The sequence below is a fragment of the Typopeltis vanoorti genome, chromosome 13 (assembly GCF_054136105.1).
Source record: "Typopeltis vanoorti isolate ZY-2024b chromosome 13, IOZ_Tvanoo_1.0, whole genome shotgun sequence".
Lineage (NCBI taxonomy): Eukaryota > Metazoa > Arthropoda > Arachnida > Uropygi > Thelyphonidae > Typopeltis > Typopeltis vanoorti.
In genome coordinates, this window is record NC_143561.1 from 74,728,252 (window position 1) to 74,742,717 (window position 14,466).

A 14,466-nucleotide genomic window follows, 5' to 3' on the forward strand; every position below is an offset into this window, starting at 1 on the left:
TAAATCATCCCTGAACTCCAGTTTCTAAGAATACAGCATTCTCTTATTGTTTACACTTAGCTTACAAATGCAGATTTTTGTCAGATATGTATTATATATGTTGAACAGATTTTTAAACATACACAACCATTAATTTAAATATTTAATTAGAAATGATGAAATTTCAGTAAATGATAGCATGATTGATAATATCTCTGTTTTTTAACCAATAATGGACTGTGGATGTAAATGGTCCATCATGAATGTCACAAACAAATGATTTTCATGCTTGATGTGAGACCATTACACTAGTCTGGGGTTAAGTGACTTCAAAAAGTACCCTGTTGGTCTCAAGCAAGGTTTCCAGTTTATCTTAATATGCCTAAAGTAATGTATAGTAATTTCTTAAATCTTTTGCAGACAGAATTAGGATAAACAAATATGGAGCCACCTCTCAGTACTGCATTACTTAAAAATATATCGACCTAAAGGAAATCAATATTTTTGTCTTTAATTAAAGTTGTAGGGCTTCATCAGTCAGGACACATGAACTTTAAAGAAATGTAATTTCTGCACCACTTTCAAGCCTCATTTAAAGTAGACTTCTCTTCTCTGCTTTTCTAATGATCCACTTCCTCCCCCTCTCTGTTCCATGTGTTTATGTTTCCTTGTTCTTGCAACTGATCATATTATGGTCAAACTGTAAGATATCTAACATCCACCTAGATGAACACACAAAATACATCTGCCACCACAACTATGAGATTTAGCTGACCATGTCTTGGATACCTAGCATAAAATCAGATCGAAGAAAACTATTATGCTTCATCACAGTAAATACAAACTTGAAAGACTTTTTGAATCAGTAGCAGATTTAAAAACCAGCCTGTTCTTAATAAATGTGGTTGTGTTAAACTTCCCACAATTTTGGGAACTTTAATTCTTAGGCCTCCCACCCAACAACTAAGGCTAGCCAACAGCACCTATAGCGTGCACCCCTCATATGACTTTATATAGTCTGATTTTATTTCTTAGTTATTGTTTGTGTGTTTTCACAATTTTAACATTGTATTCTGAAGATGTCTCAGTGACAGAGATGAAATATTGAAACAATTAAGCCTGTTGTTTAATTATTTCTCTTTGTGCTGTAGTTTTCCATTAAATTGTATTATGAGTATAAACCAGCACCTAAGCCTAAATATTCAAGTCGGGACAGCATTATTCTGAACCCATCTGGATTGTTTTCAAAGGATAGGTAGAAACCAAAGAAGCAGTTGGTATCAACAGCTGCATCTCATATCATGAGAACAAAAGTTATTGCAAATAAAGAATCCAGGTGATAAAAGCAGTACCAGGTGATAAAGAATCCAGGTGATAATAGAAAGGGGTATATCTTATCAATACCCCCTTCCTTCCCAAAAAAAAAAAAATACACACACACACTAATAATAAAAATGCAAACTACATTGATTTAAATCCAAATGAGATTACTTTTCATGCAAGCTTGTAGGAAAATCAACATCTTTTGCAAGAGATGCCATGGGAAATTGTCACTTAGCCTCCCTTACCACCATCACTTGATGGCCTTCCTACATTTGTGATCACCTGTTTTAATGATATATTAAATCTTATGAACTTTTTATGTAGTATGCTTTGCTCAGAGTATTTTTATCCTTTCATGCATCAGGGAGGGGAAGAGAAATTAGAATATTTACTATATTAAATCTAAAGAGTATTTTTTAAAAAAATATATGTGTGAATGCTACTTAAGTGAAGTAAGTCTATATATAGTATATGAACACCTTGGATAGAATATGGATTAGATGTGTTAAATAATTTGGAAACCCTACTCTAGAGACTACTGTTAACTTTTACAACTTCATGCCTCCAATAAACAAGGAATACTTGTTTCCAGAATTGTACTTTGTATTTGTAACAGTGGTGATCTTTTCTTATTGATGAGTGAAAGCTATATGAATAGTGTACGCAGTCTAGCCATAAATACTGTTACAACTCATACAGCGCATAAATCTTTAATCTATCAGTAAATCATTTACAGCACACACAAACTACATGTATAGCGTGCATGTAGCAGCACTCAATGTTTGAAATATTCCCCATTTGCCTTCATGCATGTCTGAAGTCTGTGAGGCTACACATCAAGGGCATCATGCATGACATCCAGTGGAAACGATGCCATGGCTTGCTCCAAATCCACCTTCAAATTAGCTATGCTAGGGTGATGTTTCTCGCAGGCTATACTCTCTAAAGTTTTGACCACAATTTGAAGTCCAACTGATTCAGATCAGGACTTCAAACAGTCAATTAGATGATAACATGTGGTTGGGCATATTCGCTTCCAACCACTGTTGTGTGATCCTCGCCTTGTGTGCAGTGGTTGAGTCCTGTTGGAAGATCTACTGCTTACCTTAAAACAAGGTGTTGTTCAGGGGCCATACCACGGGTTCCACCATCGTGGTATGGCCCCCTGATATACTTCGGTGGAGGTTTTGACCCCTTTCTTACAGATATGCAACTTGGATACCCACCCCCACACTCCAAACCATCACTAACGGTTTGATGATGACCTCTCTGAATCCTGGGTGCTATGGCATGTGCTATGCAACCATCCAGGGCATATACCTGATTATTTTGGTAGTTAAACAACTCTTCAATGGTGAAAATCTTCTCATCTGTGAAGAGGATCTCTCTGTGTCTGTTGTTCACATATTGCTGGAGAAATGCCTTTGATTTTATCACCCTCTGCCACATAAGTTGTAGTGTTAGGAAGTGTCCAGTAGAATGATAATAGGCTCTCACCCCCCAGGTCATCAGTTAGTACACGTGACATCGTTCTCTGTGAAATATTCATCTCTCTCAATGTCACTTTCTCTGTTTTTCTCTTCAGTGGATCTCATATGCAGGATTATGATGGAGGCATGCCTTTGCAGCTCTCATAAGCTGTTATATCCTAAAGCAGTGTGGTTGACCTGTTCTTTGGCAGTCAGATACGTCTTCTGTATCATTATAATGATTAATATTCTGATACACAAACATTCTATTGATCCCGAGTGTTTTTATCATGTTGAAAATAACAGGTGGCTGCATTCCAATCTTCATCATCATCATCATCAAATTCCTGCCATGTACCCTCAAGGGGTGTACAGGATATGACAGTACTACATGAAAAAATTACATCATTACTAACTTCCTATCTACAATTTTCCTCCAAATCAGTCTGTTACTTGTCAAGACTCCAACATTATCAGATCTTATATTTCTATCGTCTAAGGCACTTTGTACCGTATCAATCCATCTATATCTTGGTCTTCCTCTGGGTCGTTTTGCTGCCAACCTGGCAGAGAACACTTGTTTTGCTAATCTTTCCTCTCCCATTCTATTTAAGTGACCATACCATCTGAGATTAGCTCTGCTAACGCATTCCTGGATGCTGACAATGTCAAGTTCTTTCCTAATATCCTCATTTTTAATATGATATTGCCATTGATGCCATCTGTTCACGCCTCTAATCTTTCTCAGGACTTTCATATCTGCGGTCTCTAGTCTTTGGTCAAGTGTTTTACTTCTGACCCAGCATTCCAATCTTATGAAGTGCTATTACAGCTGCACTATTCTCATAATCTCGTCATTGCATATTAAACCATACAGCTAGACAACTCTCTCTCTACTGATAAAATGTGAATTTTGGCTGTACACAGCACCACTAACAGAACTGAGTTCATGCAATTCTGTGGGCACTGCTAGGGTGTGTGGAAGTTGTAACAGTATTTATGGCAATACTAGGTATACATGATTCAGGGGAACTACAAAATGTAGATTAAAAATGTTTACACATTTTGCCCTTATAAACAATAAGAACCTCGTGATAAATTCCGTCATGATATTTTGTGTTCTCTCCTTTGATCATATTGTGATAAATACTGTGATAATGTACAGTTAAAATAATTTATAAATAAGCAAAAATGCTAATTGTTTGTTTACCTGGATTTTTTTTTTTTTTTTAAACCTATTTTGAATAGTCCTGGAGATGGAGTTACATTCCCCCAGAGAACTGCAGATGAAGATACAGATGGTTTATTAAATCAGAGACAGCGATGGATTGAGAATGTAGCTGATGATGAAGCTCGTGAACAGATGTCAGGTATTCAGTCATTGAGTTAGGAACATTTTATTTTGATAATTGTCAAAATTTATTATTAATGAGTCAAGTACTTATTGAGGGAGGCCATGTATCACCTGCTGTCCTACTTTTTCTTGAATTCATTCGCACCACCTCCAGGCAATCCATTCTATGGGGGGGAAATCTGACTCTCATTCCCTTGACTGCATTCAATCTTAAATTTCATGGATGTCCTTTCTCCACCTTCCATAAAATGAAAAATTCCATCTTTTGATATCCTGTATGACTCTTTCAAAAGTTTATAAGTCTCAATTATATCATCCCTCTTTCTCCTGTTTGCTGGTGTCTACTGTTCATAAAATTTTCATTCCGTCTTCATAAACTGTATTTCACAATAGTGATATCTTTGACACTCTTACTGTCATCGCTACTCTTATCCACACTAATATTTTATAATTGTATCCCACATACTGCAGTTTATGCAAGTCGTCCATGCATCCTGTATCCTGTCAAAAGTATCCATTCCCCTTGTCTAACTCAACAGTAACATCATTATAAAATGTGAACAAATTACTAAAACATGCTGTCCTTCGTAAAGTATAGATGCTCTGTCAACCAATTTATGTATACAAGCCCTAACCAACTTTTCCAAAATTTTCACCAGCACTCTAGTGACACTGATGGGTTGATAATTGGATACATCAGTCTTAACACCACCCTTGTGGGATCACCATACATTCTTTCCACTCCTGTGGAATCGTATTCCCTATTCTGAGACTCAAATTATATAGTCTGGTCAAAGGAATAGCCAATTCAGCTGAACACTTTTAGCATCCATACTGATATCCCATCAACCCCTATTTTATTGCTGAATTCTTATTCAGTTTGTACAGGTCATTCATCTTGAGTTACCTTGAGTTTCTTCATTCAGTGAACAATGAACTCAGTGTTGCATACACTAGGTGATAGCTTTTAGTAAAATGGATACTCATTAGTTGAACAATCTCTTCTGCATCTGTCACCCACATACCATCTGCATTCATTACACTTATTCTTTCACATTCTTTCTTTTTCTTTTATTTGCAATATAACAATAAATTCTTTTCGATTGTCGTTGTTTACAGAACCAGTTTCCTTTCATATTCAGACTTAGCTTTGCATAAAATAGTTACTGGTTTTGCACCTATCATCTTTATTTGGTGATGGATTTTTTTTTCATTACTGGGCAACTAATTCACTAAGTTTGTAAAAATATTCCACTATATGGTTAATCTTGTCAAATTTTACCTCACACCACATGACTTCAAACTCACTGCCATATGGAAAATTGTTACTGCTATTGCAGTCATACATTTCTGCTCTAGCTGGACTCAAATTATCTGATATTATTAACAACCCCCCCGCCCTCTTTCCTGTCTATTCTTCTTAAAAATACTGTACCCTTTACACTATGATACCAGTTAACATATCTGTCTCTAACATCCAGGTGTCACTAATGCCTACAATCTGATATCCCAAAGTATTCACCAATGCAACAAACTCTAATCCCTTTTGTTTTTGATACTCTTCGCATTTGTCCACAGATGTAATGTGTTACCTGTATACTGTCTTCGGCAGCCCACATGAAACAGTTTGGACAACTTGCTAATCTCTGCTCTTATCCAGTACTTACTTTAACATGGAAGAACACAAAAATCGTTCTTTCCTCATAATCATTTTCATGATAATGTGTAACACTTTTACATAATACACAGTGTGCTCATTAAGTAATGAAACAATTATTATATGAAAACAAAGAATTATATTTGGAATTGTCAATTACACAGATTCAAAATAGTCTCCCTCCAACTCCACATAATGTTTACATCTGTCATGCTGGTGTTCAAAATCATGGTGGATGTCCTCAATGTTGCTGAAGCACACTTTCAAGGCACACTTCATCTTTGGGAACAGGAAAAAGTGTATGGAAGCCAAATCTGGTGAACAGGGGGTGATTGATCACACAGATTGACTTCACAGACAGCGCACAGCATCAACATGGCTAGCACAAACCTCAAACATATCTTCCTCTTGTGTAAATCTCTTTCTAAGATTAATCTGGCTGTTTTTTTAACTGACACCAAGCCGAGTAGTCTAGTGGCTATTCACCTGTAATGGGCAGCAATTTCCCTAGCTTTCACAGACTTGAAAATTGCACCTGCGATTACAACACATTCAAGCAGTCAAAACTGGAAACATGTTTGTTTCTTTTATTCAAAGGGCTGTCCTATAAAATCAATCTCATTACTTAATGGACACGCTGTGTACTGTCACCCTTACACACAGAATCTCATCATTCTTCCCATCATTATTTAAAAATTTTAAATATTTTGACTTGCTTAAATTGAATAAATTCCAAATATCTTACACTGGTTAAGTAAAATATGATTGATTGATTACATTAACAGAATCACTACAAATTATTAAATTAGGTATGTTGAATTGTACTTGGGGAAATTATTTAATACAGTTATTTAAATACTGATTTCTCATTCTGTATAATAATTAAATTTAACTTTTAAGTTGATATTTTGCTTGATCACCAAGATCTATTATAATAGCCTAAGTCCTAACTGGAGCCCATACAGTCTTGAATTTTGGGTTGATGGCCTCACAAGTCTCTAAGATTTTTGATAGTTTGAGGCGGCTGTATTTGTTCCATATTTCTCATGTATAGATCATTTCTTCATATTGACATCTGTATAGATGAACATAAAAAATATGTCCAGTACCCATATTATATTCATTTCATTGCAGACTATGCTGCTGAATCAGGGCATCAGACCCAGTGGATCTGATGTGCAGATTTATAATCAGAAGTAGTTCTTTGTTTGCTTAAGAAAGATGCTTTTGTAAGCAAACTCTAAGTAATGGAACTATATCATTTTTGTATTTGACACAGTTACCTTAATTTTGTCCAAAGGCACATTTCACTCTTGTATAGTGTGCTATGCTAAATTGGATCTAAAATAATATCTTAATTAATACTGCTTGTAATATAAGGCCTCTGTAAAGGTATGCAATACTAAGCTTATGTATCTGCTCTCATAATCTATCTACAGAATGAAATAAACAGTAATTAGAAGACACACCATATAAGTGACCTACATAACATCCACTCTGGTGTGTGTTCCTCTAATTACTCTACAAAGTTAAATAGCTGTTTTGTGTGAAAGATGACCTAATTTCTTGGATGCTGAAGAGATGATATTTGTAATAGATTTATGCCGAGGGAGAGAGAGATTTGGAGGTTAGGTTAGAATAATGACCTGTGATGGTTTTTCTCCTTTATTTTAGAAAAACTGAAGTGAGTGAAATTAGATGGTAATTTGCAACAATTTATAATCCTTCTTAGGAATGAGCTAAATATGGACTAATTTCCAGGTTGTGAGATAGATACCAGTGGAATAGGAAAGAACAATAAGATGACTCGAATAGGAGTCAGTTCTCGAGCACAGACCTTCACAACATTTAGAGAAATGCCATTAGGAATGATCTGATTGAAAGCAAAATTGATGTGATTTGACAAGTTGTCATGGATTTAAAATTCCACATTTCATTAAATTCCATCCAGTCCAATGCAGTTCAAATTAAGATCATTTCAAATAATTTTACCAAACAAAAATGATGAAATGTTATTATTGCAGTATGTAATTTCTACATTTGGTACTTGCCCATAATTGAAATAAAAATTTCTATGTCCAGATAAAATTTGATTTGATTTGTCCAGATAAAGGAGTGCTTAAGGGTAAAAGCTGTATAATGGAGAGGAGACCTCCACATAGCCTTTAAAGGAATGCGGAGAACCGACCAGGGCTTCTGACCTAATGTCCAATCCTCACCTTCTCGTGGTGCACCCTGTTGGGTATCTACTTTGATACTGAACGAACGAAGATGGGCTGGCAAATTGGGATTTAGCCGACCAAATTGTATTCTTATTGGCTTAAACCACAATATTAAATGATGGTACAACATGACAGAATTTCATGCCAGCTGGAGCGTCGCCTGGTTAAACAAGGTCCCTGTTTTTCACCAGGGTGAACAGTGAAAATTCATCTCCTGGAACAAACCCTAAAACACACCCCCAACTCAATATCACCACAGTTCAAGATCAGTACTATTAACATAAGAAGATTGAATGGCAAAGAAATGGAGCTAGCTGAGGAACTGTATAAGTTACCAGATCAACATAATAGGCCTGACTGAAACAAAAACTGGCGAGATCTTTCTGAGCAATAAATTCAAAATGTTATATTTAGACAATCGCAATCAAGGAAAAGCAGTAGTCATAGTATTCAACACAAAATACGAGGCTAATCTTCTTGAATGGTAGGCAATTTCAAGTAGGCTGATGTGGGCAAATATGAGAATGGGGAATTAGACAATGAGACTTATTTGTGCCTGTGGTCCCACAGAAGGTTCTACTAAGATAGAAGTGGAGTAATTTTTTGAGACTTGGGAGAAAGCAACTGACACAATGAAAAATGAAACGTTGGTCCTTGTTGGGGATCTAAATAGCAGAGTAGGAAATGATTGTCAGACATACAAAAATACTTTGGGAAAATTTGGAGAAAAGAGCAAAGCTAATAATAATAGCAAATACTTGTTGGATTTCTGCCTGGGACATGAAGTGGTTATTATTAACACCATATTCCAACATAAAAATATGCATAAATTCACATGTCGAGAAGACACAAGGAATAAGAAAAGTCTCATTGACTATGTTATTGTTGATAGTGATGTTTTCTCCCTGGTGCAGGACGCTAGAGTGTACAGAAGATTTGAAATTGGAAGTGATCACTATTTAGTCTTGAGCAGGATAAAATTGAATTTCGTATTGAAAAGAATAATATGTAAGAAAGTTTTAAAGCGAATAAAAGTTGAGCAGCTCTCAGATGTGAACTGTAGACTGAAACATACAAACATTATTCAAGAAAAACTGAAAGAGTTTCAGAACACGAATCAAACCTTGGCGATTCAGTGTCAAGCTCTGAAGAAAACCCTGATTGATTCAGCCAGTGAGGCATGGTGAGGTTGTCTGCAAGGATAGAAAAACCAGAACTTCATGGTGGACACAGGAAGTTAAAGAGGCAGCAAGGGAAACGAAGAAAGCATATCAAAAGTTCCTGGCAAATAAGTCAGCTTGTGCTCTTAGAGAATACAGAGACAAATGTAAGAAAGCTAAACAGTGTGTAAAACTAGCTAAACAGAAGTCATAGAAAGACTTTGGTAAGAACATAGAAAATAAATATCAAGAAGGTGGCAAGATATTCTGGAGGTTGTTGAAAAAGCTCAGAAATGGAGGAAAGAGTGCTGTAAAAGAAATTGGAGATAATAGAGGTGATATGAAAACTGGAGAAAAAGATATCCTTTAAATATGGATTAATTACTTTGAAAAATTGCTAAATGAAACTAGCAGTGATGACAGCACAGTCATTAAAAAAAAAAAACACTGACCAGGCATACAATCAGGAATACGTATCCATGCTTGAAGTAGAAAAATCCATTAAAAGTCTGAAATGTGGAAAGGCAGCTGGAGTAGATGATATTCAACCAGAAATGCTCAAGTATGGAGGTATAAAAGTCTTACAGTGGCTACTCTGGATAGTTTATAGGGCGTGAACAGGGAGCCGAATTCCAGATGATTGGAGTGGAATATAGTATAGCTCTCATAATACCCATACTGGAAAGATTTATGCCAGTATACTTGAGAAATGGTTGAGAAAGATTGTGGAAGAGAGGCTTGATGAAGAACGAGCAGGATTCAGGCCAAATAGAGGCTGTCAGGATCAGATCTTCACTTTATGACAAATAGTTGAGAAATCATGGGAATATAACAAAGATCTGTATTTAGGTTTTGTTGATCTGGAAAAGGCATATGACAAGTGCCAAGAGAGAAGCTATTCAAAAAGCTACAGTTGTATGGTGTCAGTGGGGGCATTATATCAATCAATACTTAGTCTTTATTTGAGTTGTAAGTCAGCAGTTAGAATTGAAGGAAGTATAGGAAGATGGTTTAATGTTAAATCTGGTGTTAGACAAGGATGTACATTATACCCTCTGTTATTCATTATCTATATGGATCACATTTATTAAGGAAAGTGGTATTAAATCTTATATCAAAATTGGATATGTTAATGTCAGCTCTGCTTTATGCAGATGATGTTATACTTCTAAATAAATTTGCTACAAGTCTGCAAGATTCTCTAACTAAATTGAATAGCTGTTGTAATAGATATGGTATGAAGGTCAGCAATAACAAGACAAAGACAATGAAAATAGGCAGAAGCATTGAAAATATCAACTTCATTGCGAATGGAGAACCTATAGAACAAGTAAAACATTTTGGTTATTTAAGCATGATTTTTAGTGAAGATTAAATTAAATATGGAAATAGACAACAGAATCAACAAAGCTGTATGGTAGGAGGTCAACTGAATAAATTTATATAGAATAAGAGAGAAATTAGTCAAAACACTAAATTAGCAGTGTACAAGACAGTGTTCAAACCAATTTTAACTTATGGATCCTAGAGCTGTGTTAGAAGTAGATGGCATCAATGGCAATATTATGTTAAAAACAATGATGTTAGGAAAGAACTTGACATGGGTAGCATTCAAGAATATCTTAGCAGAGCTAATCTCAGGTGTTATATTTACTTGAACAGAATGGAAGAGGAAAGATTAACAAAAGAAGTGTTCTGTGCCAGGTTGAAGGAAAAAAGACCCAGAGGAAGACCAAGATATAGGTAGATTGATATGGTAAAAAGTGCCTGAGAAGATAGAAATTATAAGATCTGACAATGTTGAAGTCTTGGGGTAATAGATTGGGAGGAAAATTGTAGATAGGAAGTTAGTAATGATGTAAATTTTTCATGTAGTAATATCATATCCTGTGTACACCCTTTGAGGGTAAATGTCAGGTATTTGATGATGATGTACAGATAAATTTTTATAAATGATTCCAAATATCTAATTCATGAAATAAATCTGTTCAGCCAGAGTTTGAATAACTTGCATACAGACTGACTGATAAAATAAATCTAATAGATTAATTTTAAACATTGCAAAATTCACTTAATAGGAGCCTATTAATTAATTTGGTATAATGTATAGAGTTCCCTAGGTTCAGGTTCACTTGATAAAATTATTTCCCCAATCCTCCTCCTCGCTTATTCCATATTTTGGCAAATGAATTTTGAAGTTATGATTTTTTTTTATCATTATTTACTATTTATTTGCCAAAATCGTTAAAACTAATAATAATTCACTCTGTTTCACTACAGTAATTTCCATTGTTAAGCAATTCATAAGTTCAGGACTGAATGATGAGGAAAAGATTTTTCTTCATTCTTCTTTTGACAGAAGTTTGAAATTGCCAATTTTCTTCACCACCATTAATATTAAGTTGTCAAAAGAGTTTGTTTCAAAGATAATATCGGGATTATGAGTGTAGATTATGAGAATAGATTGAGAGTATGTGGACCATAGTATCAGGAGAAAGAAGAGCAATATGACATGGGTCTATAAACTTCTGAAAGCATGCTATATGTTATCAACTGATATTTTTTATTATGTGGAAGATGGGGAAAGGATAAGGGATACCCCAACTCAATATCACCAGAGTTGAAGATCAGTACTATCAACATAAGAAGCCTGAATGGCAAAGAAATGGAGCTAGCTGAGGAATTAGATAAGTACCAGATCGACATAATAGCGGTGACTGAAACAAAAAAGACAAAAACTGGTGAGATCTTTCTAAGCAATAAATACAAAATGTTATATTCAGGCAAATCAAGGAAAAGGAGTAGCCAGTATTCAACACTAAATACGAGGCTAATCTTCTTGAATGGCAGGCAGTCTCAAGTAGAGTGATGTGGGCAAATATGAGAATGGGGAATTAGACAATGAGACTTATTTGTGCCTGTGGGCTCACAGAAGGTTCTACTAAGATAGAAATGGAGTAATTTTTTGACTTTGGAGAAAGCAACTGACACAATGAAAAATGAAAAGTTGGTCCTGGTTGGGGATCTAAATAGCAGAGTAGGAAATGATTGTCAAACATACAAAAATACTTTGGGAAAATTTGGAGAAAAGAACAAAGCTAATAATAATAGCAAATACTTGTTGGATTTCTGCTCGGAACATGAAGTGGTTATTATTAACACCATATTCCAACATAAAAATGTGCACAAATTCACATGCAGAGAAGATACAAGGAATAAGAAAAGTCTCATTGACTATGTTATTGTTGATAGTGATGTTTTCTCTCTGGTGCAGGACACCACAGTGTACAGAGGATTTGAAATTGGAAGTGATCACTATTTGGTCTTGAGCAGGATAAAATTGAATTTCATATTGAAAAGAAGAACATGTAAGAAAGTTTTAAAGCGAATAAAAGTTGAGCAGCTCTCAGATGTGAACTGTAGACTAAAATACACAAAGATTATTGAAGAAAAAATGGAAGAGTTTGAGTGCAGGAACCAAACCTTGGAGATTCAGTGGCAAACCTTGAAGAAAACCCTGATTGATTCAGCCAGAGAGCCATGTGGTGAGGTTGTCTGCAAGGATAGAAAAATCAGAACTCCATGGTGGACATAGGAAGTAAAAGAGGCAGTGCAGGAAAAGAAGAAAGCATATCAAAAGTTCCTGGCAAATAAATCAGTTTGTACTCTTAGAGAATACTAAACACTATGTAAAATAGCTAAGCAAAAGTCATGGTAGGACTTTGGCAAGAACATAGAAAATAAATATCAAGAAGTGGCAAAATATTCTGGAGTTTGTTGAAGAAGCTCAGAAATGGAGGAAAGAGTGCTCTGAAAGGAATTAGAGATGATAAAGGTGACATGAAAACAGGAGAAAAAGATATCCTTGTAGTATGGCGTAATTACTTTGAAAAATTGCTAAATGAAACATGCAGTGATAACACAGTGGTAAAAAAACACTCAGATGGCATACAGTCAGGAATACATATCCATACTTGAAGTAGAAAAAGCCATCAAAGGCTTGAAATGTGGAACGGCAGCAGGAGTAGATGATATTCGACCAGAAATGCTTAAGTATTTGCTTACAGTGGCTGCACTGCATAGTTTCAGAAGGTGTGGACAGAGGGACGAATTCCAGATGATTGGAGTAGAGCTCTCATAGTACCCATATATAAAAAGGGAAATAAAACTGAATGTGAGAATTAAAGACGTATTTCCCTACTGAATGTTCCTGGTAAGATTTATGCTAGTATACTTGAGAAACGCTTGAGAAGAATTGTGGAAGAAAAGCTTAGTGAAGAACAAGCTGGATTCAGGCCAAATAAAGGCTGTCAGGATCAGATCTTCACTTTACGACAAATAGTAGAGAAATCATGGGAATATAACAAAGATCTGTATTTAAGTTTGTCGATTTAGAAAAAACATATGACAAGGTGCCAAGAGAGAAGCTATTCAATACACTACAGTTATATGGTGTGAATGGAAAATTATATCAAGCAATACTTAGTCTTTATTTGAGTTGTAAGTCAGCAGTTAGAATTGACAAGAACAAGCTGGATTCAGGCCAAATAAAGGCTGTCAGGATCAGATCTTCACTTTACGACAAATAGTAGAGAAATCATGGGAATATAACAAAGATCTGTATTTAAGTTTGTCGATTTAGAAAAGACATATGACAAGGTGCCAAGAGAGAAGCTATTCAATACACTACAGTTATATGGTGTGAATGGAAAATTATATCAAGCAATACTTAGTCTTTATTTGAGTTGTAAGTCAGCAGTTAGAATTGAAGGAAGTACAGGAAGATGGTTTAATGTTAAATCTAGTGTGAGACAAGGATGTACTTTATCCCCTCTATTCATTATCTATATGGATCACATTATGAAGGAAAGTGGTATTAAACATGATATCAGAATTGGAGATGTTAATGTCAGCTCTGTGCTTTATGCGGACGATGTTATACTTCTGAATAAATCTGCTACAAGTTTACAAGATTCCCTGACTAAATTGAATAACTGTTGTAATAGATATGGTATGAAGGTCAGCAATAACAAGACAAAGATAATGAAAATATGTAGAAGCATTGAAAATATCAACTTCATTGTGAATGGAGAACCTATAGAACAAGTAAAACATTTCAGCTATTTAAGCATGATTTTTAGTGAAGATTGAATTAATTATGGAAATAGACAACAGAATCAACAAAGCTGGTATGGTAAGAAGTCAACTGAATAAATTTATATACAATAAGAGAGAAATTAGTCAGAACACTAAATTAGCTGTATACAGACAGTGTTCCAACCAGTTTTAATTTATGGATCTG

The 14,466-nt window shown here is 35.2% G+C and overlaps 1 protein-coding gene across 4 annotated transcripts in view; it reads left to right on the forward strand.

Moving 5' to 3' along the window:
• LOC150100287 (palmitoyltransferase ZDHHC2) overlaps nt 1-14,466 on the forward strand; it is a 353,926-nt gene that overhangs the window by 299,921 nt on the left and 39,539 nt on the right. For all 4 annotated transcript variants that reach the window (XM_090402380.1, XM_090402379.1, XM_090402378.1 and 1 more), the window contains one exon: nt 4,020-4,141. In XM_090402380.1, the coding sequence (XP_090258506.1) occupies nt 4,020-4,141 (122 nt within the window). The remainder of the gene's footprint in view (nt 1-4,019; nt 4,142-14,466) is intronic.